This window comes from Anguilla anguilla, chromosome 17 (genome assembly GCF_013347855.1).
Source record: "Anguilla anguilla isolate fAngAng1 chromosome 17, fAngAng1.pri, whole genome shotgun sequence".
In the NCBI taxonomy this organism is placed as follows: domain Eukaryota; kingdom Metazoa; phylum Chordata; class Actinopteri; order Anguilliformes; family Anguillidae; genus Anguilla; species Anguilla anguilla.
The window spans coordinates 30575421-30597920 of NC_049217.1; the positions used below are offsets into that span (position 1 = coordinate 30575421).

Here is a 22500-nt window from a genome sequence, read left to right on the forward strand (position 1 = left end):
TCAATCTTGTATCTTTAAAAAAAAAAAAGACATTTTCATGTGTACAGCAGTGGAATTACTGACTGAGTCGGTGGGCGAGTTCATCATATTGATGATTCATCGCGATTCGTGACGTGTTCCATCCGTACAGCATTACCCGAATTATAACCACAAACTCGGAGAATGAAAGTTTGTTTTCTGAGCTCCAAAAAAGCAATTGTGCAGAAGACAGTGCACAATTAAAGTTGTGTTAAAAATGTGCTGAAGCGTGCATTGCTAGCGCTGTGGTGCTGACGCTGGGGACACCACGCTCTGCAGTGGGGGGGGGGGGGGGGGGGTCTGTGTGTGGGACTGCCCTGCCACACAAAGAAAAGTTTGTGCAGCTGAAAGCTCTCGCGCTGTCCTCTGGTGTTTATACATCCTGGGCGACTTGCGGGACATTGAACCAGCGCTGGTCACGGTGGGAAGTGCTCAAAACAAATGGCATTTTAGTGCATCTTATGGGTTCAACTGGACTTTACAGTTGCTAAAAGAAACAGGAAAAACATTTTAATTGGCAGCAGCTATTACAGAACATTTATTTTTTCAGTCCCAGTGACAAAAGTCATTTAAAATTACATAACATTGTATCCACTAGTTTTTTTTTTTTAGCTTGATATCAAGTCATATAACATTCAGTGGAAACAGTTTTACTTTTGGTGAAGTGCTAACTTTCTGTGACATGCTAGTGTACTTATTTGAGATGAAAATGTACATGCGTTCTCAATTCTTCACATTTTTTTAAAAACAGTGATGCTGCTCTGTGTAATGGGGAATTTGACTGGGGATTCATCCTGAAACAAAGCTGATTCTCTCTGTAGGATTTGTGGATTCAATTCAGCGTTTAAAAAAACGAGAAATTACATTCTTCCCCCCCAAAACAGAGGATTTCTGTGTTTCTTATGAACTATTTTAGGTGTATTGACTCATATAGGCATAAAAGAAGGTGTAACAGTGTAACAGCTCTTGAACTTATGAACTCCTTTGGGTGTGTTTACTCATTTTAGATCTGTCCGCCCTCTGATGTAGTGAGCGGTTCAGCCGTTCTAATCCGCAGTTCTGTTTGTAGCTGCCGTATGGGGCTGTAACTCTGGGATCCACAGGCTGTAATGGTGGGTCTCAGAGCTGTGTGGGGAAGGTGGCAGTGGTGTGGGAATCACAACACAGTGTTTTTTTTTTCCTCCTGGTTTTTTGTGTCCCACTCAAATAAATAAGAACAACCTCCTTGTTTGTTTGGAAAATTGTCCCCTGTAGACAGTTGTGTGAGCTTCAGGTGACTCCTCTCTCTCCATCTCCCTCTCTCTCTCTCTCTCCCTCCCTCTCTCTTTCTCTCTCTCTAGCTCTTGCTCTCCCTCCACCCCCCTCCCCCCCACCACATCGGAGTCTGTAGTTAACCAGAAGCGATGAACTGTAATTCTAGAGGAATCTGTGGAACAGGAAATAAAAAGGAGTGCTGAGAATCTTATGCTGCCCTGTACTTTGCTCCACCATTGCAGTCGGTAGCGATTAGCGCTAATTTCTGCTCCCCAGCGGGCCTCGCTCTCCCAGCCAATCCGCAGCCTGAAAATGTCCAGTGTCATGGAGATGTTGTTCAGGGTGCTGAAGTGCAGGGTCAGCGAATTAGCCCTGTTAGAGTCCCATTCACAGCGCAGTGCATCCGTCAGTCCTGCTCCTGCCTGCTCACCGCCACGCCGTCAGTCCTGCTCCTGCCTGCTCACCGCCACTCCGTCAGTCCTGCTCCTGCCTGCTCACCGCCACTCCGTCAGTCCTGCTCCTGCCTGCTCACCGCCACGCCGTCAGTCCTGCTCACCGCCACTCCGTCAGTCCTGCTCACCGCCACTCCGTCAGTCCTGCTCCTGCCTGCTCACCGCCACTCCGTCAGTCCTGCTCCTGCCTGCTCACCGCCACTCCGTCAGTCCTGCTCCTGCCTGCTCACCGCCACGCCGTCAGTCCTGCTCCTGCCTGCTCACCGCCACTCCGTCAGTCCTGCTCCTGCCTGCTCACCGCCACGCCGTCAGTCCTGCTCCTGCCTGCTCCTGCCTGCTCACCGCCACTCCGTCAGTCCTGCTCCTGCCTGCTCACCTCCACGCCGTCGCTTATCGTCAAGTCTGGACGCATCAGTGCAGAACGTGCCGCTGTACCTGATTGGACAGCTCTCTCTGCTTTATAGTCTGTCAGCTGTCAGCAGCCTTCGGGCACCGGAGAGTCAGGTGCGTCCCTTTGAACACACGGCGTGCGTTGAAGGCAGTGCACCTAAACATTTAGGGCCTGGAGGCCTTTTGCACTCTGAAAACCTTTTTTGATTGGTCATTGTGTTTGTTTTGCACCACGGGTGGGTGATGCCCGTCATGCTGTAAGTCTTTGCGCATGATCATTTCCTTCTCTCTTTCCTCTCTCCTCTTTCTCCTGTATCGCTCTCCTCTCCCTCTCCCCTTTCTCTCTCTCTCTCTCTCTTTGTCATGACGAGGCGTAATTAGGATTCTTTAGCGCCTGGGCGGCTCTGGCGTCTCGCTGCTCTTTGTTTACTCGCCTCTCTCAGGCGAGCGGTAATGACAGCGTTTCAGAGCCGCGCTGCCCGGTCCCGTCTCACACCAGGCCATTATCCGCTCACAGGGCTGCCGCGCGTCTCCTCCCCTCGCTGTCGCCCTTCTCCACCGCTCGCGCGGTAACCTCCTCCCGGGGCGTGTTCGCGGTATCGGTATGCCACTCGCCATCACCATGGCCACAGGCCCGTCTCTGTGGAGAGCTGCTCAGGGCCCCGTCTCTGTGGAGGGCCGCTCGGGGCCCGTCTCTGTGGAGGGCCGTTCGGGACCCGTCTCTGTGGAGAGCTGCTCGGGGCCCGTCTCTGTGGAGAGCTGCTCGGGGCTCCTCTCTGTGGAGAGCTGCTCGGGGCTCCTCTCTGTGGAGGGCTGCTCGGGGCCCCTCTCTGTGAGCTGCGTGTCCGCTGTGCTAGCCGCAGGCGTGGGATCGCTCGTGTGTCGTGAGTGAGAGATGCTGCGTGGTGCGACAGCAGGGCCTGAAATTAACTTTTTCACCCACAGGCCAGAGTGGCTTGGGTTCTAAATAACACCAGCCATTTTGAGCATTTTACCCGGCGCATGACCAGCCACAACCAAAACTTTCCCAGCAGCGTTTGGCTGGTGGCGGGTGTTAATGGCGCACCCCTGTGTGACGGTGTGTGGTGAGGTGTTAAAACTCCCCTCGTGCTCCGCAGTGTTCTTAACGCTGGAAAACGTTCTGTCCCCCCCCCACCCCCCCACCCCCCACAATTTAAGCACACACATTCCAGTTTGGTGCATCTTCTGAAAAGGCATGTTGCCATGGACACCACTCTGGCAGCAGACCGTGCTGTAATGGAACACTGGGCACTCTCACTCCCGGCCGCAGCCTCCTCTCACTAGGCAGCAGGTCGGACAGGAGCATGAGAGCTGGCTATCTGGCTATCTTGCAGAATCTGTGGTTTGTGCTTTTTGCGAGCCTGTTGCTTTTGGCTCACTGATTCACTCGCTCTTACGGTAAAGAGGAGTGGGTTCCCCAGGCTCCTGGCTTAGTCATTCTGCTGAGTTCCACACGGTGCTGGTTGTTTAAGTGACCTTGCCCCCCCTCAGCGTAAAGCCTTTGAGATTGTGGAATCCTGTATAAATCGCTGTATAGACCTCATTTTGTCTGTATTGCTTATTTAATCAGGACACTCCAAACTGATGTCTCCCTCTAAGGTACATTTTATAGGGCGAAGCATTGCTGTCGCTGGTGAGAACGGCTCCATTGTTTACCTGTGCCAGGGGCCCAGTGGTGGGGCGGGCCCTCTGCTAACGTGCATCTATTCAAAGGCCTGACGTTCTCTCTGTCATCGAAGGACAGATGTTGCGTCCACGTCATTGTGCTCATCGCAGATAGCGTTGGGTGAAACGGCGAATTCACCCTGTGAACAGGAGGTTTTTTTGGAATGTTCTCTTTCAGTTACCATGCTAAATCACCGTTGGGATGTTCAGTTAAGAACATTCTGTTGACGTATTTGTGATCTCACACATTAATAGAGCTGAACCTCGGTGTTTTAAAGCATTTTTTCTGGGTGTTGTGAGAGAAGGTGGTCCTCTGTTATCAGGGGAGATGTGTTTGACGTGCGGAGCCCAGAGAGGCTTTATCTGCAGGCCCAGGAGTAACGCACGCGCTCTCTCTCACAAACCCGCATCATCTCTCCCCATCACCGCTGGGCTGCACTGCTGGCTCCTCCCTCTTCCTGCTCTCCCCTGACCCCTGGAAAGCCTGCCAAGGAGCCGGCATGGCAAGGAACGCCAATCCCCCGGCTGCTTGGCAGCTCTCCTAGCCGCTGAGCCACGACCCAGCACCTCGCGGCTGCTGAGCCTGTCTGTGTTGCTGGCTAACTGTGTCGCTGGCTAACTGGCGCTGGCTAACTGTGTCGCTGGCTAACTGTCACTGGCTAACTGTGTTGCTGGCTAACTGTGTCGCTGGCTAACTGTGTCGCTGGCTAACTGTGTCGCTGGCTAACTGTGTCGCTGGCTAACTGTGTCGCTGGCTAACTGTCGCTGGCTAACTGCGTACCGGGATAAAGAGCTGCTCGGCAAATCAGTTGCCACAACAGAAACGCGCTTGTGACCTGTTTTGCTTTTGGGGTCGCGGCGTGTTGATGGTAAACAGCCGTCTCGCGCTTCTCATTGGACAGGAGGCGCGAAATGGGGCCTCATGGAGAAACGCCGTATTTTCACCCTGTTAACGGCAGTTCTGCCCTTTACAGAAACATATTCCGTGGGCAACTAAGACATCAGACACCATTCTAAAGCTGATCTGGCACCCACCTGCACTAATCCCCCCCAGGCACTCCCCTGCACTAATCCCCCCAGGCACACGCCTGCACTAATCCCCCCAGGCACACGCCTGCACTAATCCCCCCCCAGGCACACGCCTGCACTAATCCCCCCCCTAGGCACTCCCCTGCACTAATATCCCCCAGGCACTCCCCTGCACTAATCCCCCCAGGCGTTCCCCTGCACTAATCCCCCCCAGGCACACGCCTGCACGAATCCCCCCCCAGGCACACGCCTGCACTAATCCCCCCCAGGCACACACATGCACTAATCTCCCCCAGGCACACACATGCACTAATCCCTCCCGGGCGCACACCTGCACTAATCCCCCCAGGCACGCACCTGTACTAATCCCGCCTAGACACACACCCTCACTAATCCCCCAGGCACACGGTCCGGCGCACACCTGTACTAATCCCCCCCAGGCACACACCTGTACTAATCCCCCCTGGAAGGGGGGTCTGTGCTCAGTGTGTGTGAGGGACTGGCAGCAGACTGGCGGGGGTGTCTGTGGTCAGTGTGTGTGAGGGACTGGCAGCAGACTGGCGGGGGGGTCTGTGCTCAGTGTGTGTGAGGGACTGGCAGCAGACTGGCAGGGGGGTCTGTGCTCAGTGTGTGTGAGGGACTGGCAGCAGACTGGCGGGGGGGTCTGTGGTCAGTGTGTGTGAGGGACTGGCAGCAGACTGGCGGGGGGGTCTGTGCTCAGTGTGTGTGAGGGACTGGCAGCAGACTGGCGGGGGGGGTCTGTGCTCAGTGTGTGTGAGGGACTGGCAGCAGACTGGCAGGGGGGTCTGTGCTCAGTGTGTGTGAGGGACTGGCAGCAGACTGGCAGGGGGGTCTGTGCTCAGTGTGTGTGAGGGACTGGCAGCAGACTGGAGGGGTGTCTGTGGTCAGTGTGTGTGAGGGACTGGCAGCAGACTGGCGGGGGGGTCTGTGCTCAGTGTGTGTGAGGGACTGGCAGCAGACTGGCGGGGGGGTCTGTGCTCAGTGTGTGTGAGGGACTGGCAGCAGACTGGCGGGGGGGTCTGTGGTCAGTGTGTGTGAGGGACTGGCAGCAGACTGGAGGGGGGGTCTGTGGTCAGTGTGTGTGAGGGACTGGCAGCAGACTGGTGGGCGGGTCTGTGCTCAGTGTGTGCGTCTCCGCACATCCTCACCTGTGACCCCATTGCTCTCGTCTGTTCTGCTCTTCTTCTGTGGCACATTAGGTTTTATTTAGAAGGGGGAGGTGCACGCTGCAGCAAGGCTATCCTGGCTGCTCTGCTTGTGGCTCCGTCTCTCTCAGTTCAGGCCATTGGTGGTTTAAAGGCAATATGAAATTTGAGTCCTTGTAGTTTCGTATCATTGAATTACATAGTTGAACGACCTAATATGCCAAGTTAAACAGTAGTCATAATAATAATAGTAATCATAATGCTAATAATATATATGAATCATTTTAATTATCTTTCAGCTACATTTCCAGTCGACAGCATGACGTTAATTTAGCTTAGCAATGTTTACCACAGACCCCTCAGTCCCTCATTGGGTTGCCAGATTTAGACTTTATTTTCCCCTCAGAAATTCAGAATGGGGAGGCAAACATTTCCAACTGCTGCAAAATTTCTTCCATCAGTTACTCTGACCAGATATTACATTGTCCCGTCAGAACCACAAACCAGACCCCACCCCCTTACCCCTGCCAGCCTGTGCGGACCCTACAGTCACAGGCAGGGTCACTCTCTGCCCCTCTCCGGTTCGTCTGGTCAGATGTCCTGTTAGCGTGTTGAGTAGTGTCCTGTTAGCGTGTTGAGTAGATGTCCTGTTAGCGTGTTGAGTAGTGTCCTGTTAGCGTGTTGAGCACGTCCTGTTAGCGTGTTGAGTAGTGTCCTGTTAGCGTGTTGAGTAGTGTCCTGTTAGCGTGTTGATCACATGTCCTGTTAGCGTGTTGATCACATGTCCTGTTAGCGTGTTGAGTAGATGTCCTGTTAGCGTGTTGAGTAGATGTCCTGTTAGCGTGTTGAGTAGATGTCCTGTTAGCGTGTTGAGTAGTGTCCTGTTAGCGTGTTGATCACATGTCCTGTTAGTGTGTTGAGTAGATGTCCTGTTAGCGTGTTGAGTAGATGTCCTGTTAGCGTGTTGAGTAGTGTCCTGTTAGCGTGTTGATCACATGTCCTGTTAGCGTGTTGAGTAGTGTCCTGTTAGCGTGTTGAGCTGTTGTGCTTTTACGGCTTGCTGGACTCCAGGCACGCTGTGTTTTTGTGCTTGTGTCCCAGAGCTCCAGATGTGTGTTTCGGGGTGTGTGGTGGTTTGGGGGTGCTCTGATCTGACGTGCGGTTGAGCATGTGAGCGTGCTGAGGCTGGGCAGTAGGGCTCTTAGTCCCCTGAGGAGGAGAGGTTCCTGCTGGGTCAGCTCTTGTGTACGGGACTCGCTCGATTCACAGAGGGAGTTTGAGTCACTGCGTTTAGTTCCAGATCAGCTCTCTCTTTCTCTCATTTTATATTTCTCTCACTCTTTCTCTTTCTCAGCTGGCCGTCTCTCCTGCGTTTTCTCTCTCTGCGCAGAGGAAGGATGTAGTGCAGTTCATTTCCTGCGCATTCTTGCTTTCTGCTTTTTGATGTGGTACAGTTCAAGCTGTGGAACGTTTGCAGCCTGTTCTCCTGTTAATTGACTTCAGTGATGTACCAGCACTGTCCTTAATTTGTTTTGTGTTTACCGAAGATGCTGCTTAGTTCTGCTTTTTAGAGATGTGTGCAATGACCAGTGAGTGAGTAACTGAGTGGGTGATTCAGTGAGTGACTGAATGGGTGATACAGTGAGTGATTCAGTGAGTGACTGAGTGGGTGATACAGTGGGTGATTCAGTGAATGATTGAGTGGGTGATTCAGTGAGTGACTGAGTGGGTGATACAGTGAGTGATTCAGTGAGTGACTGAGTGGGTGATTCAGTGAATGACTGAGTGTTCAGTGGCTGAGTGGTTCAGTGAGTGATTCCGTGACTGGGTGAGTGATTCAGTGAGTGAGTGACTGAGCTCCTCTGCAATGGGCCAGGTGGTCTGTGTGTGTTGGGATACGGACTGCAGATCCTCCTGTGAGGAGTCTGTGTGTGCATGTGCTGCTCTAACCCTTCCTTCCTCCATCTTGTGTCTCTGCAGGTTTTAAATGAAGAATGTGACCAGAACTGGTACAAGGCTGAGCTCAACGGGAAAGACGGATTCATCCCCAAAAACTACATAGAGATGAAAGCTCATCCGTGAGTATCCACTGTGGCCATTATCACTGAACCCCACTCTCCACATTACAGTCATTATCACAGAACCCCACTCTCCACGTTACAGTCATTATCACTGATCTCCACTCTCCACATTACAGTCATTATCACTGATCCCCACTCTCCACATTACAGTCATTATCACTGATCCCCACTCTCCACATTACAGTCATTATCACTGATCCCCACTCTCCACATTACAGTCATTATCACTGATCCCCACTCTCCACATTACAGTCATTATCACTGATCCCCACTCTCCACGACATCCATTATCACTGAACCCCACTCTCCACATTACAGTCATTATCACAGAACCCTACTCTCCACGTTACAGTCATTATCACTGATCTCCACTCTCCACATTACAGTCATTATCACTGAACCCCACTCTCCACATTACAGTCATTATCACAGGACCCCACTCTCCACGTTACAGTCATTATCACTGAACCCCACTCTCCACATTACAGTCATTATCACTGAACCCCACTCTCCACATTACAGTCATTATCACTGAACCCCACTCTCCACATTACAGTCATTATCACTGAACCCCACTCTCCACATTACAGTCATTATCACTGAACCCCACTCTCCACATCACAGTCATTATCACTGATCCCTACTCTCCATATTACAGTCATTATCACTGATCTCCACTCTCCACGACATCCATTATCACAGAACCCCACTCTCCACGACATCCATTATCACAGAACCCCACTCTCCGTAATATTACAGTCATTATCACTGAACCCCACTCTCCACATTACAGTCATTATCACTGATCCCTACTCTCCATATTACAGTCATTATCACTGATCTCCACTCTCCACGACATCCATTATCACAGAACCCCACTCTCCACGACATCCATTATCACAGAACCCCACTCTCCGTAATATTACAGTCATTATCACAGGACCCCACTCTCCACATTACAGTCATTATCACTGAACCCCACTCTCCACGTTACAGTCATTATCACTGAACCCCACTCTCCACGTTACAGTCATTATCACTGAACCCCACTATCCAGATTACAGTCATTATCACTGAACCCCACTCTCCACGTTACAGTCATTATCACTGATCCCCATTCTCCACGACATCCATTATCACTGATCCCCACTCTCCACGACATCCATTATCACTGATCCCCACTCTCCACGACATCCATTATCACTGATCCCCACTCTCCACGACATCCATTATCACAGAACCCCACTCTCCACATTACAGTCATTATCACTGAACCCCACTCTCCACATTACAGTCATTATCACTGATCTCCACTCTCCACGACATCCATTATCACAGAACCCCACTCTCCGTAATATTACAGTCATTATCACAGGACTCCACTCTCCACGTTACAGTCATTATCACTGAAGCCCACTCCAGCTGTTCCACCCAAAGCTAAATAACATGCTATGCATGCTCGTGCCAAGGCTGAAGAACGCACTGTATCATGTACATTTGCATGGCACGACTAGAAGCGCTGTCACACACACACAGTCCGTGTCAGAACAATGCTCCATTTGAGCTGAGAACACAGTCTCTGGGGCACAGTGAGGCACAGCTTTTTGGGTATGCTGGAGTTCTTCTCTGCACAGTACTGCCCCCTGTGGTCGATGTCCCCCCCCCCATGACAACTGGATGCCGTTTCATTTTTGTTTTCTAATGGAATTGAGTTTTTTTCATCAGCCCTGGCCCAAACCACCGAGTGAAACAATGCCAGCAGTTGTCAGAAGTGTCTTATTCAGGCTGTCAGCAGGCTAACGATCTCTCAGCGTGACATAGCGCCCCCTGGGGCTGGTTCTGAGACTGCACCTGCCTCCGGTCGAGGCTCGGCAGGGCGGGGCTTGGCTTGGTTATCGGCTGGATAGTGCTAGTTTGTACTTGGCAGGATTGTTTGTTTGCTGAACAGGTTACTCTACAGGGTTGGAGTCCTGATCTATGTGGTCACTTCTGGCACTACGATCTTTACTTCACTCTAGTGTGTTTCTTTTGCACCTCTGCACCTTGAACTAATGCACTTGTCGCTCTGGATAAGAGCGTCTGCTAAATGCCTGTAATGTAATGTAATGGATGAGAGCACCTGGGACAGGGCTGCTGGAGTTGGCGTCGGTGATCCAGCAGGGGGTGATATTGCGTCCCAGCAGTGCAGGGACAAGGATGCGGTGCCATCGATGATGGCGTCTAACAACATTAAACTGGTCTCTTTGGTATATATATAAAAACTCTGAAGAGTGCCAGACTCTCAGTGCCGTATAGGTATGGGGCATGCCGCCCTGCCAAGGCGTAACTTGGCGGGATGGCATACCTGTCATCCCAATTACAATAGCTCTCAGGAAGCTCGGATAAATTTTTAGATGTTATAACCAGTGAGTCAAATCAAATCAATCTTATTTCTGTAGCACTTTTTTTTTTTCTTTTTCTTTTTTCTACAGAGAACTGTCACAAAGGCACTGAGCTGCTGTGTGGGGGTGCGGGTGCGGGTGCGGGTGGGGGTGGGGGTGCGGGTGCGGGCGGTGCTGAGGACTCTCTGTACTGCGCTGAGTCTGCTGCTCTGCCCGCTCTGTTAAAACTGCGCGTTATACATGTTCCTGGGTACCGGCTCGCTGAAAGGGCGAGGAGTGGGAATGTCAGGCCTGGAGCCGATGTTCTTACGCGCAGGAGGATGGACGCTGAGCGCTCGGGATGCTGGCTGGAGACGAGGCTTTCGCTCTGACCCGGCTGTGTCTCTGGGCTGGAGGCTTTCGCTCTGACCTCGTGTGTCTCTGGGCTGGAGGCTTTCGCTCTGACCCGGCTGTGTCTCTGGGCTGGAGGCTTTCGCTCTGACCTGGCTGTGTCTCTGGGCTGGAGGCTTTCGCTCTGACCTGGCTGTGTCTCTGGGCTGGAGGCTTTCGCTCTGACCTCGTGTGTCTCTGGGCTGGAGGCTTTCGCTCTGACCCGGCTGTGTCTCTGGGCTGGAGGCTTTCGCTCTGACCTGGCTGTGTCTCTGGGCTGGAGGCTTTCGTGCTGACCTGGCTGTGTCTCTGGGCTGGAGGCTTTCGTGCTGACCTGGCTGTGTCTCTGGGCTGGAGGCTTTCGCGCTGACCTGGCTGTGTCTCTGGGCTGGGGCTAATTTAACGCACAGGAAGCGGTCGCGGGTTTGAGCGGGAGTGAGCCTCGGGGTCTCGGCCTGCACCCGGGGGGGGGGGGGGGGGGGGGGGGGGGCTCTCTCGCACCAACAGCAGTCGCCCTGCCGGGGCCTGTATCAAACCGCCAACTCCACCCAGCGCCATGGCCCAGCGCCATGGCGATAGGGGTTACTCCTCCCCCTGTCCACGCGAAGACAACAGGTCCTCTCAGCTGTCCGTCATGCAGAGTGACAAGGCAGTCCCGCCCCTCGATTACAAGATTACTGTTGTCTGTCTGCGCGTTTACATTTCACATGATCCAGAGCAACTTACACACCTTACTTTTCTACATAAAAACGTTCTGATGCCTGTTCGTGTGAAGCGGCTTACCTAACATCTTATCCCAGAGACCTTGACAGTCCTGCAGTGTTTGGAATTGGCTTTTGCTGTGTTTTTACAAGCGTGTGTGTATGTGTGTGTGTTTGTGTATGTGTGTGTATGTGTGTGCGTGTGCGTATGCATGTGCGTGTGTGTGTGTGTGTGTGTGTGCGCATGCGTGTCCTGGCAGGTGGTTTTTCGGGAAGATCCCGCGGGCCAAGGCGGAGGAGATGCTGAACAAACAGAGGCACGACGGGGCCTTCCTGATCAGGGAGAGCGAGAGCGCGCCGGGAGACTTCTCCCTGTCCGTCAAGTGCGTACGAGCGGCGCAGCAACTGTGCTGATGCACACACGCACACACACACTCTCACACTCTCATACACACACGCTCACACACACACACACACGCACACACACACTCTCACACTCTCATACACACACGCTCACACACGCGCACGCACACACGCACGCTCACACACACACACACTCACACTCACACTCACACACACACGCACACACACACACGCACACACACACACGCACACACGCGCATACACACACGCACACTCTCACACCCACACACACACACACACACACACACACACACACACACACACACACACACACAGACCCACGTCTCTTGTTTCCAGTGCAAGAGGAAGCTGACACTTGGATGCACGTGGGAAAGCAGAGAGCGCTTTAATGGAAAGCAGGATGTGGTCACAGCAGAAAGGGCTGTAAGCCTCTGATGTTTGCTCTGCTTCATGCCGTCTTGCGCTGCCTGACTGATGCCCTTTCCGAAAGCCCAGAGCCCTAGTGCAGCACCCCCTGGTGGACACAGTGTGACACTGGAAACTGGAACTCAGTCAGCAGGGGGGTATTTCACAAAGCAGGATTACTGAGTTAGCTGGATAACTGCACTGAGTAAAACCCTGTATCACAGAGCAGGATTACTGAGTTAGCTGGATAACTGCACTGAGTAAAACCCTGTGTCACAGAGCAGGGTTACTGAGTTAGCTGGATAACTGCACACAGTAAAACCCTGTATCACAGAGCAGGCTTACTGAGTTAGCTGGATAACTGCACTGAGTAAAACCCTGTATCACAGAGCAGGATAGCAGAGTTAGCTGGATAACTGCACTGAGTAAAACCCTGTATCACAGAGCAGGATTACTGAGTTAGCTGGATAACTGCACTGAGTAAAACCCTGTATCACAGAGCAGGATTACTGAGTTAGCTGGATAACTGCGCAGAGTAAAACCCTGTATCACAGAGCAGGCTTACTGAGTTAGCTGGATAACTGCGCAGAGTAAAACCCTGTATCACAGAGCAGGATTACTGAGTTAGCTGGATAACTGCACTGAGTAAAACCCTGTATCACAGAGCAGGATTACTGAGTTAGCTGGATAACTGCGCAGAGTAAAACCCTGTATCACAGAGCAGGATTACTGAGTTAGCTGGATAACTGCACTGAGTAAAACCCTGTATCACAGAGCAGGATTACTGAGTTAGCTGGATAACTGCGCAGAGTAAAACCCTGTATCACAGAGCAGGCTTACTGAGTTAGCTCTCTCTCTCTCTCTCTCTCTCTCTCTCTCTCGGTGTTCTCAGGTTCGGTAACGACGTGCAGCACTTCAAAGTCCTCCGCGACGGGGCGGGGAAGTACTTCCTGTGGGTGGTGAAGTTCAACTCGCTGAACGAGCTGGTGGACTACCACCGCTCCACCTCCGTGTCCCGAAACCAGCAGATCTTCCTGCGGGACATCGAGCAGGTGCCCCAGGTGAGACTGCCGCCCCCTGGTGGCCGCGCTGTGAGCAGCGGGCGCCTCCAGCACCTGATCAGCCTTCCGAGCGTCCCTCTCTCTCTCACTCACTCACTCGCTCTCTCTCCCTCGTTCCCTCCCTCTCTCTCCCCCCAGCACCCCGCGTACGTCCAGGCGCTGTTCGATTTCGACCCCCAGGAGGACGGGGAGCTGGGCTTCCGCCGGGGCGACTTCATCCAGGTCCTGGACAACTCCGACCCCAACTGGTGGAAAGGGGCGTGCCACGGGCAGACGGGCATGTTCCCCCGCAACTACGTCACGCCCGTCAACAGGAACATGTGAACCAAACCCTAAACAAAACGCCCCGCCCCCTGCCCCGCCCCACCCCGCCCCGCCCTCGCAGATCTGCTGCAGCACGGAAGAACAGAGGGGGCGGGGCTTCCGACGGAAGACCACCCTTGACCCGAATACTGAGAACGTTCGCTCCCATGGTGAACGCCGCCGGCACCCCCGGACTGGCCGACAAGACAAAAAGAAGAAAGAGAAAAAAACAGAAAATGAAACATAGTGCACCGGAATCCTGCTTTTAAAAGAGAGAAATGATTTTACCTGTTAATTCCCTCACCTGCTTCCACTTCTCCTCCGTTTTATCCTCCTGTGTTTCTTTCCGCATGTTTTACACACAGATGATTCCTAATGCTGTTTAAAACAAATTGCAATTAAAAAAAAAAAAAAGAACAGAAAATTATAACTACTAAAAAAAATATATATAACATAAATTGTAAAAACTTGATGCTCAACTGCAGCAAGCCTCCCAAGACGGAGACCAACAGCCCACAAGCATTTAACATCAGACATGGGCTCTCAACAAATCACATACAGAAATTCCAATTTTTTTAAGAATATTTTTGTGTATGTGTGTATGTATGTTTACACACATGCAGTGTGTGCTTGTGTATGTGGTATGTATGTTTACACACATGCAGTATGTGTGCTTGTGTGTGTGTGTATGTATGTTTACACACATGCATTATGAGTGCGTGTGTGTGTTTGTTTCAGCTCTCCTCTCAGTGTGTTATGCTTTTTGTTTTGTTTTGCGATTATGTAAATTGTGTAATGCTTCCTGCTAGTCTGGGTAGGACCTGGGCTGCTCTGGGATCTGCTGAAATGCCCGTGCAGTTGTCCTCAATTATCTGAATCCGCTCAGATAAAACAGAAAAAAAATATTTAAGGCGTAGAAACTCGGCTTTCAGAGGTTTCTTCTCGGCCAGCGAAAAGAAAAGAAAAGGAGCGCGTTCAGGCTCGTCCTGCAGGAGCTGGAATGAGTGAAATCGTGTGTTAAAGTGGCCGCCTTTCCACCGTGTATTTATTGCAGGTGTTTCGCTGTAGGATCCAGAATGTAGCGGTCGCAAGTCAACAAGACATCGACACCAGGGAAGTGCAGTCTGAACTGAACACAACTGCAAGTGACTGCAGAAACAAGCCAGATTTCACTAGCTATATGTATATGTATATATGTGTGTTTGTGTGTGTGTGTGCATGTGTGTGTGTATATACACACACACCATACACATAAATTAATATACACACGTACACTGTATTAAAGTACATGACAAGGTGTATTTGGATAATCAAATAATTTCCAGTAAGTCTCTGGCCTGGAAACAGTGTGCATTGAGTCTGTCTGTGATGGTGTTTGTTCGGTCTCGTATGTTGAATGGTTGAGCACTTCTATGTTGGTGTTTTTGTCCTATGGATAGTGCCTTTCCTATCACCGCGGTCTCAGTTTCTTAGGCCTGCTGGGAAATGCGGTCCAGCCAGCCCTGCAGTGACAGGAAGTGTAAATAGCCATTCTGTCCCAGGAAAAAAAAATTATCCCACCTTTTCTTTGCCAATGTTCTCATGGAAGACCCTTCTTATTTAAATGTTTTTTTTTTTTTGTTCGTTTGTTTGTTTTTTGTTTTGTTTTTGCCTTCTCCTACCTAATAATACTCAATGTTTTTGCTTTTTTTATTTTGTGTTCTGTTGGTTCTGTTTTCAAATTAATAAAAATGAAATGAGTAAAAAAACAACAACTGAAATAAGTGTTATATTGTAAAGGGACATGGCTGTGTTTCAGGGTGGGGGTGGGGAGGGGGGCATTATTGTCATTTTCTGAGGCCAATTTCAGTGTTTTAATTAACAGTATGTAATGTTGAAAAGAATATTCTTGTTTAATGATCTTGAATGTATCAAGAGGGCTCTAGTCATTGTATGTCATAGCCAATCATGTAACTGAATGGAGTTAATACTGCTTGTTCTGATTGGTCTCTCAGTTATGCAGGCGTGTCATACTCTTTCTTCTGATTGGTCTCTCAGTTTTGCAGGCGTGTCATACTCTTTGTTCTGATTGGTCTCAGTTTCGCAGGCGTGTTTTTTGTTGTTGTTGTTGATGTGTTTTTGCCTCACTGCTGCGTCCGCGCTCGTACCCCTCCTGAGCCGTTTGAAGAGCAGTGGCCTGGCTGTGTGCTTCTCCTGCTGCATCATCACCCCACAGTGGGGGCGTGGCCTGGCTGTGTGCTTCTCCTGCTGCATCATCACCCCACAGTGGGGGTGTGGCCTGGCTGTGTGCTTCTCCTGCTGCATCATCACCCCACAGTGGGGGCGTGGCCTGGCTGTGTGCTTCTCCTGCTGCATCATCGCCCCACTCAGGGGGCGTGGCCTGGCTGTGTGCTTCTCCTGCTGCATCATCGCCCCACTCAGGGGGCGTGGCCTGGCTGTGTGCTTCTCCTGCTGCATCATCGCCCCACTGTGGGGGCGTGGCCTGGCTGTGTGCTTCTCCTGCTGCATCATCGCCCCACTCAGGGGGCGTGGCCTGGCTGTGTGCTTCTCCTGCTGCATCATCACCCCACTCTGGGGGCGTGGCCTGGCTGTGTGCTTCTCCTGCTGCATCATCACCCCACTCTGGGGGCGTGGCCTGGCTGTGTGCTTCTGCTACATCACCCCACAGTGGGGGCGTGGCCTGGCTGTGTGCTTCTCCTGCTGCATCATCACCCCACAGTGGGGGTGTGGCCTGGCTGTGTGCTTCTCCTGCTACATCATCACCCCACAGTGGGGGTGTGGCCTGGCTGTGTTAGAATCCTTCATTTGGGACGATAACTGAATAAAGACATGGGACAAAATGCTTTCTGTTCTGTATGTGCTTTAGCCTTCAACTCCCAACCTCCACCCCGTGCCACTGGATCTCTTTTTTTCTTTTCTTTTTTTAATTAAAAAAAGAAAAAAGTCGGTTGAATTAAACACTTCCTTTTCCCTGAAATGCCCCTGGAGAAGGAACTGAGTAGTCCAACTGCACGTGCTCAGAGTTCCCTCTGGCCCTCCAGCCAGTCAGAGAGTTAACGGTTAAGGTTCAACAACCAATCACCGAGGATGCGCCGTCACTGGTGTGTCGTGCACAGAACAAGTGCCTGCCATGCACAGTCTGCCTTAACGATCCGGGCTGTGCTGCTCTGAAGCGCCAGAAACGGTTTGATGTTCACCTGCAGGGCGACGCGGGCGCTGTCCGCGTCGAGTGCGTTCCTCTCGGCCTGATGCTGCTCATCTTCGTTCCCCTGGGCTTATCTCCAGTAAACAGCGCTTCTCTGCTGATTCGAATGAGCTGGGAAACGTGTAACACAGCAAGTGCCAAGTTAATCTGTGCAGGATTAACTCTGCAACGGCACGTGGATTTCATTTGTGAGTTGTACTCCAGGTCGACCTCAAACATGTAGTGGACGTATCCACTTTATTTACAAGAGGACCACAGCAGTTCAGATGAGAAGATTCGGTGTTCGTCCCTCTGAATCAGGGGTGTCCAGTCTTATCCAGAATGGACCGGTGTGGTGCAGGTTTCTGTTGTAGTCCAGCACTAAGACGCCTGATTAACTAATCAAGGCCTTCAGTCAAGACTTTGATAAGAAGCTGGTGCCAGTGCTGGACTAGAACAAAAACCTGCACCCAGACCGGCCTGTTTTTGGATGGGATTGGACACCGCCGCACTAAATCCGTTACAGAATTACTTTTGATTATTTTTAAAAATAATAATGAAAAACAAGTAAGTCTGTAGAGAGCTCAGTGTTAGAGTTCCACTGAGCCCCGGGTGTAAGAGTGTGAATCCGGTCCTGTGGGACTGCAGTGTCTGATTCCACACTGGTGATTAATTTCAGTCTGACTGGCAGCGGACTGAAAGGAAACCACAGCTATCTGTAGACATTGTGGCCTCTGGGCTTTTGACACCCATGGCTTGTTCCGCCTGTCGTATCTAGGGTAGTGGTGTTTTGGGTTGTTATTTTTATTGTAAAAGTTGTCTCTGGATTAGAAACAAAACATGTCTGGGCGCTAACTGCACCTTATGCAAATACTAAGCAACGAGAACACAGGATGCTTTCCCGTGTCTTAATCTGAGCGTCTGATCAGAATGTTCCCTGCAATTCGCGTGCTGGGTTGGTCCACGGCCATTGTCACGCGTCCATAAAATCAAAAGGTCAATTAGGTTCAACGCAGGTACACTCCATTCGTATTATACAAAATAACAATTAAGCTTATTCAGATATATATTTTCAAAGCATAAGGGTTATTTAATCGGAATAGAGTCATATTTGTTTATTTTGCCGGCCACAGAGATTTTTTTCTGTGAATTATTTTAAGGCATGGGGCAAGTCTGGCTCCTGTACTCATTCAAAACAACAACGGTGTTATAGATAAGCCAACCAATGTCTGTTTGCCTGCTGGCATCTGTTCAGAGTTTGGGGCTGTGCTGATCCTTGATAAGCGCATTTTCACAGTTTCGGCGCTGCGCAAACGTATTTATGTGGTATTGTTATCGTGTGCGGTTACCCCCTGCGCTACTCAACCTATATCTCGAACTCGAAGGTATTGCTGCGCCTTGTCATGATCAAGCAGAACATTGTCCTGTACAGTGACTCCATATCGCCATCTGCTGCCGGAAGACTGAACACAAACATTTGCAAGCTAGTATCGTAAAACTCAAAACTAAGCGTATTGCGTTAGTAGAATTACAAGTCAGCTAACAAAACCAAATGTTATAGAGTATCATACATCAGGCTGAATAACTGGCTAAACTGCTTCGCTCAATAAGATCGGATTCACGTTTCCACAGATTATGTAGTTGCAAAGCGTTAGCACTATCATCCTTTGATTGCTTGATATGATTTCTGTCATTTTGTTTTCGCCGGATTGTTTGTTTTCTTATGACCTTGCTCAGAATTAGCTTGCTTAGGATTTGTGGCCTCCTGATTGGCGTATTGTGTGACATACCCTTTTTCCGAGCTCTTGCGTGCGCTTACCGATGTGTCAATCACGTTAAAGGCGGGTCTTGTGTGACAGACAATTCAGGAAGCCAGCAAGGATTTCAGTTTCGTTAAGGTTGCTGTCTGAACTACTCACTGAAATTCTGTAGAATGTTTTAAATTTTATGAATGCACTCCTCACTTGTTTCTTGTGCTTTTGCAAATTTATTGTTTTTATATTACTAAAATAGCGCGACCTAAAGGTGAGTCTTCTCTCTTCTGTTTGCTGACAGTGACCGTTAGCGAGATAGATTGCTAGCCAGTCAGTGAATAACCGCTCAAAAAAGAGAATTAACATCGTAAATAACAACGTGTTTAATGGTGATGTCTAATCATGTCTGTAGCCAGTGTCTCGCTTATTTAGCTAACATTCATTCGCTAGCTATTTCCTTGAGCGTGTATTAGCAGATGGACAGTTTCACTATATGGTAACAGTTCTTGACCTGTGTCATTAGCATTAGTTAGCTTGCTAAACCAACAGTAAAGACGTCACCCGCTGTCCATCGTATTTGAAAGGATGTTTGTCCCGTTTGAACGAGCCGTTATGACGCTCCCCCTTTCGCTCGCTTTGCACAGACCTGAGCTCTCCTCTGGGTTGTGGCGATGGTTGGCTATGACCCACGTGCAGAAAGCAAAGCGCTCAGCCCCGAGGAGGCGGCATTGGCCGGGTCCGCGTCGGGCTTTGTTACGCGTGCCATGATCAGTCCCCTGGACGTCATCAAGATCCGATTCCAGGTGAGCATCACCCCTCTGTCTCCCGGGTGCCGTCCTAGTATGGGCCCCCTATATTACATTTACTAACTCCGCAAATTACTGTTTCCAGTAGTACAATAAGCATTACTTGAGCATTACTTTAAAGGTCTACTTTAAAACATGACTTCTGTAACAGGTCAATTTGAAACTTAACGCTGAAAAGCATCTCACTGAAGAAACAAGTCAAGTGTTCTTGAGAATACATTTGGAAAAAGCATGGATTACTGCAATTGTTTCTCAGATCTGTGTTGCTGCTGTTTTAATGCATCTTAGCTGTGGACTGGGGTCATGTGACCACAGGACTGAGTCACAGAGCCACACCCAAGCCCTCAGACTCACTGGGCATGCTCAGTCCCTGCCCAAGCCCTGGCACAGCTACATCACACATGTTTTTAATGCAGAGGACAAATGCTGCTTACCGTACGGTCAGAGGCTTTTTTGGCCTGATTGATGAACCCTTTGAAGAGCAAGGTTTTTGTAATGTTCTTCTTTTTTTCAGTCAGTGTTTTAGAACTTTCAGTCACCAGTAGTGATTGTGACATCAGAATCAGAATTCTCAGTTAAGAACATTCTAATCGCATGCTTGTGACCTCACGCCTTAAAGAGTTAATTATTTCGCCTAAAAAGCTGAACCAAAATCAAATTTCAAGTGTAGCCAAGACTAGCTGGCAGCTGATGGCAGACAGCGCATCTATGTCTGTGAGTGTGTATGTGTATGTTTGAACATATGTACAGTACATATTTACTGGATGTGTGTAGGTGTGGGTGTGTGTGTGTGTATGTATGTATGTATGTGTGTGTGTGTGTGTGTGTGTATGTGTGTATGTATGAATGTATGCCTGTATGTGTGTGTGTGTGTAGGTATGTGTGTGTGTGTATGTGTGAATGTATGCTTGTGTGTGTCTGTATGTATGTATGCGTGTGTGTGTGTGTATGTGTGAATGTATGCCTGTTTGTGTGTGTGTGTGTGTATGTATGTATGCCTGAATGTGTGTAGGTATGTGTATGTGTGAATGTATGCCTGTGTGTGTCTGTATGTATGTATGCGTGTGTGTGTGTGTGTATGTGTGTATGTATGAATGTATGCCTGTTTGTGTGTGTGTGTGTGCGTGTATGTATGTATGCCTGTGTGTGTGTAGGTATGTGTATGTATGAATGTATGCCTGTCTGTATGTGTGTGTGTGTATGTATGTATGCATGTGTATGCGTGTGTGTGTGTGTGTGTGTATGAATGTATGTGTGTGTGTGTGTGTGTATGAATGTATGCCTGTCTGTATGCCTGTCTGTATGTGTGTGTGTGTGTGTGTGTATGAATGTATGCCTGTCTGTATGTGTGTGTGTGTGTGTGTGTATGAATGTATGCCTGTCTGTATGTGTGTGTGTGTGTATGAATGTATGCCTGTCTGTATGTGTGTATGTGTGTGTGTGTGTGTATGAATGTATGCCTGTCTGTATGTGTGTGTGTGTGTGTGTATGTCTGTCTGTAGGTGGGCTGTAGATATTGACTGCCTGCTCTCTTTGTGTTCCCCAGGCATGTGTGTGCGTGTGTGTGTGTGTATGCGCGTGTGTGTGTGTGTGTGTGTGTGTATGAATGTATGCCTGTCTGTATGTGTGTGTGTGTGTGTGTGTGTGTGTGTGTGTGTGTGTGTGTATGAATGTATGCCTGTCTGTATGTGTGTGTGTATGTCTGTCTGTAGGTGGGCTGTAGATGTTGACTGCCTGCTCTCTGTGTGTTCCCCAGGTGCAGATAGAGCGGGTGTCGTCCCGCTGCCCCCAGGGCAAGTACTCGGGGCTGTGGCAGGCGTCCCGCTGCATCCTGGGGGAGGAGGGCGTCACCGCGTTCTGGAAGGGGCACGTCCCCGCCCAGCTGCTGTCCGTCTGCTACGGGGCCGTCCAGGTGCCACACGCGTCCCGGCATCCCGCTGTCCCGCCATCCACACCGCGCACCGCGCACCGCACACCGCGCTCACACACCGCACACTGTACGTTACACACCACACACCGCACACCGCGCTCACACAGCACACACCGCACACCACACACCGCACGTTACACACCGCAGACCGCGCTCACACAGCACACACCACACACCGCACACCGTACGTTACACACCGCACAGCACACACCGCACGTTACACACCGCACACCGCGCTCACACAGCACACACCGCACACCGCATGTTACACACCGCACACCGCGCTCACACACCGCACACCGTACGTTACACACCGCACACCACACACCGTACGTTACACACCGCACACCACACACCGCACGTTACACAGCACACACCACACACCGTACGTTACACACCGCACACCACACACCGCACACCGCGCTCACACAGCACACACCGCACCGCACACCGCACGTTACACACCACACACCGCACACCGCACGTTACACACCGCACACTACGCACCGCACACCACACACCGCACGTTACACACCGCTCACCACACACCGCACTCACACTGCACACCGTGCTCACACAGCACCTCTGGCTTATCACCGGCACTCTTTGCCAGAGACCGTTAGCTGCACACGGTGGTGTTGCAGCCGCAGTGTAGGCTGAGTACAGATGTATGACAGGAGTGTGTATCAGTGCTGGCTGTGCTGATGGCAGGGTCAGTGCTGCTGCATTACTGACTCTCGCTCAGTCCTGCTCAGATAGTGTGGGTCCTGGTGAGCCCTCACAGTGTATTTCCGGTGGTCTATAGCCTTGTTGAGTCCTTGTGTGTCCTGCAGGTTGTGGTAGAGCTGAGTCTCTGTGTGGTGCTGAGTGGACCTTCGCTGTGTGCCCACAGTTTGCCAGTTTCCAGTTTCTGACGGAGTTTGTGCACAAGAGCACCCCCTACAGCAGCCAGACGGCCGACGTGCACTTCGTGTGCGGGGGGCTGGCCGCCTGCTCCGCCACTGCAGTCTGCCAACCCCTGGACACGCTAAGAACACGCTTCGCTGCACAGGGGGAACCCAAGGTACGAGGGCCTCGCGTCCGGAGTGTGCGTGTGTGTGTGTGTGTGTGTGTGTGTGGGTACTGTGTGTGTGTCCGGAGTGTGTG

At 50.8% G+C, this 22500-nt stretch overlaps 2 protein-coding genes across 3 annotated transcripts in view; both read left to right on the plus strand.

The window, feature by feature from the left end:
• LOC118216848 (growth factor receptor-bound protein 2) overlaps positions 1 to 15212 on the plus strand; it is a 29720-nt gene extending 14508 nt beyond the window's left edge. For both annotated transcript variants that reach the window (XM_035398414.1, XM_035398415.1), the window contains exons 3-6: positions 7976 to 8073; positions 11788 to 11910; positions 13209 to 13377; positions 13516 to 15212. In XM_035398414.1, coding sequence (XP_035254305.1) covers positions 7976 to 8073; positions 11788 to 11910; positions 13209 to 13377; positions 13516 to 13701 — 576 coding nt within the window. In that variant the 3' untranslated portion in view covers positions 13702 to 15212. The remainder of the gene's footprint in view (positions 1 to 7975; positions 8074 to 11787; positions 11911 to 13208; positions 13378 to 13515) is intronic.
• A 3040-nt stretch (positions 15213 to 18252) lies between these two features.
• Positions 18253 to 22500, plus strand: part of slc25a19 (solute carrier family 25 member 19) — an 8913-nt gene continuing 4665 nt past the window's right edge. Inside the window, exons 1-4 of the mRNA XM_035397973.1 lie at positions 18253 to 18889; positions 19263 to 19421; positions 21181 to 21336; positions 22247 to 22417. Of these exons, the coding sequence (XP_035253864.1) occupies positions 19290 to 19421; positions 21181 to 21336; positions 22247 to 22417 (459 nt within the window). The 5' untranslated portion in view covers positions 18253 to 18889; positions 19263 to 19289. The remainder of the gene's footprint in view (positions 18890 to 19262; positions 19422 to 21180; positions 21337 to 22246; positions 22418 to 22500) is intronic.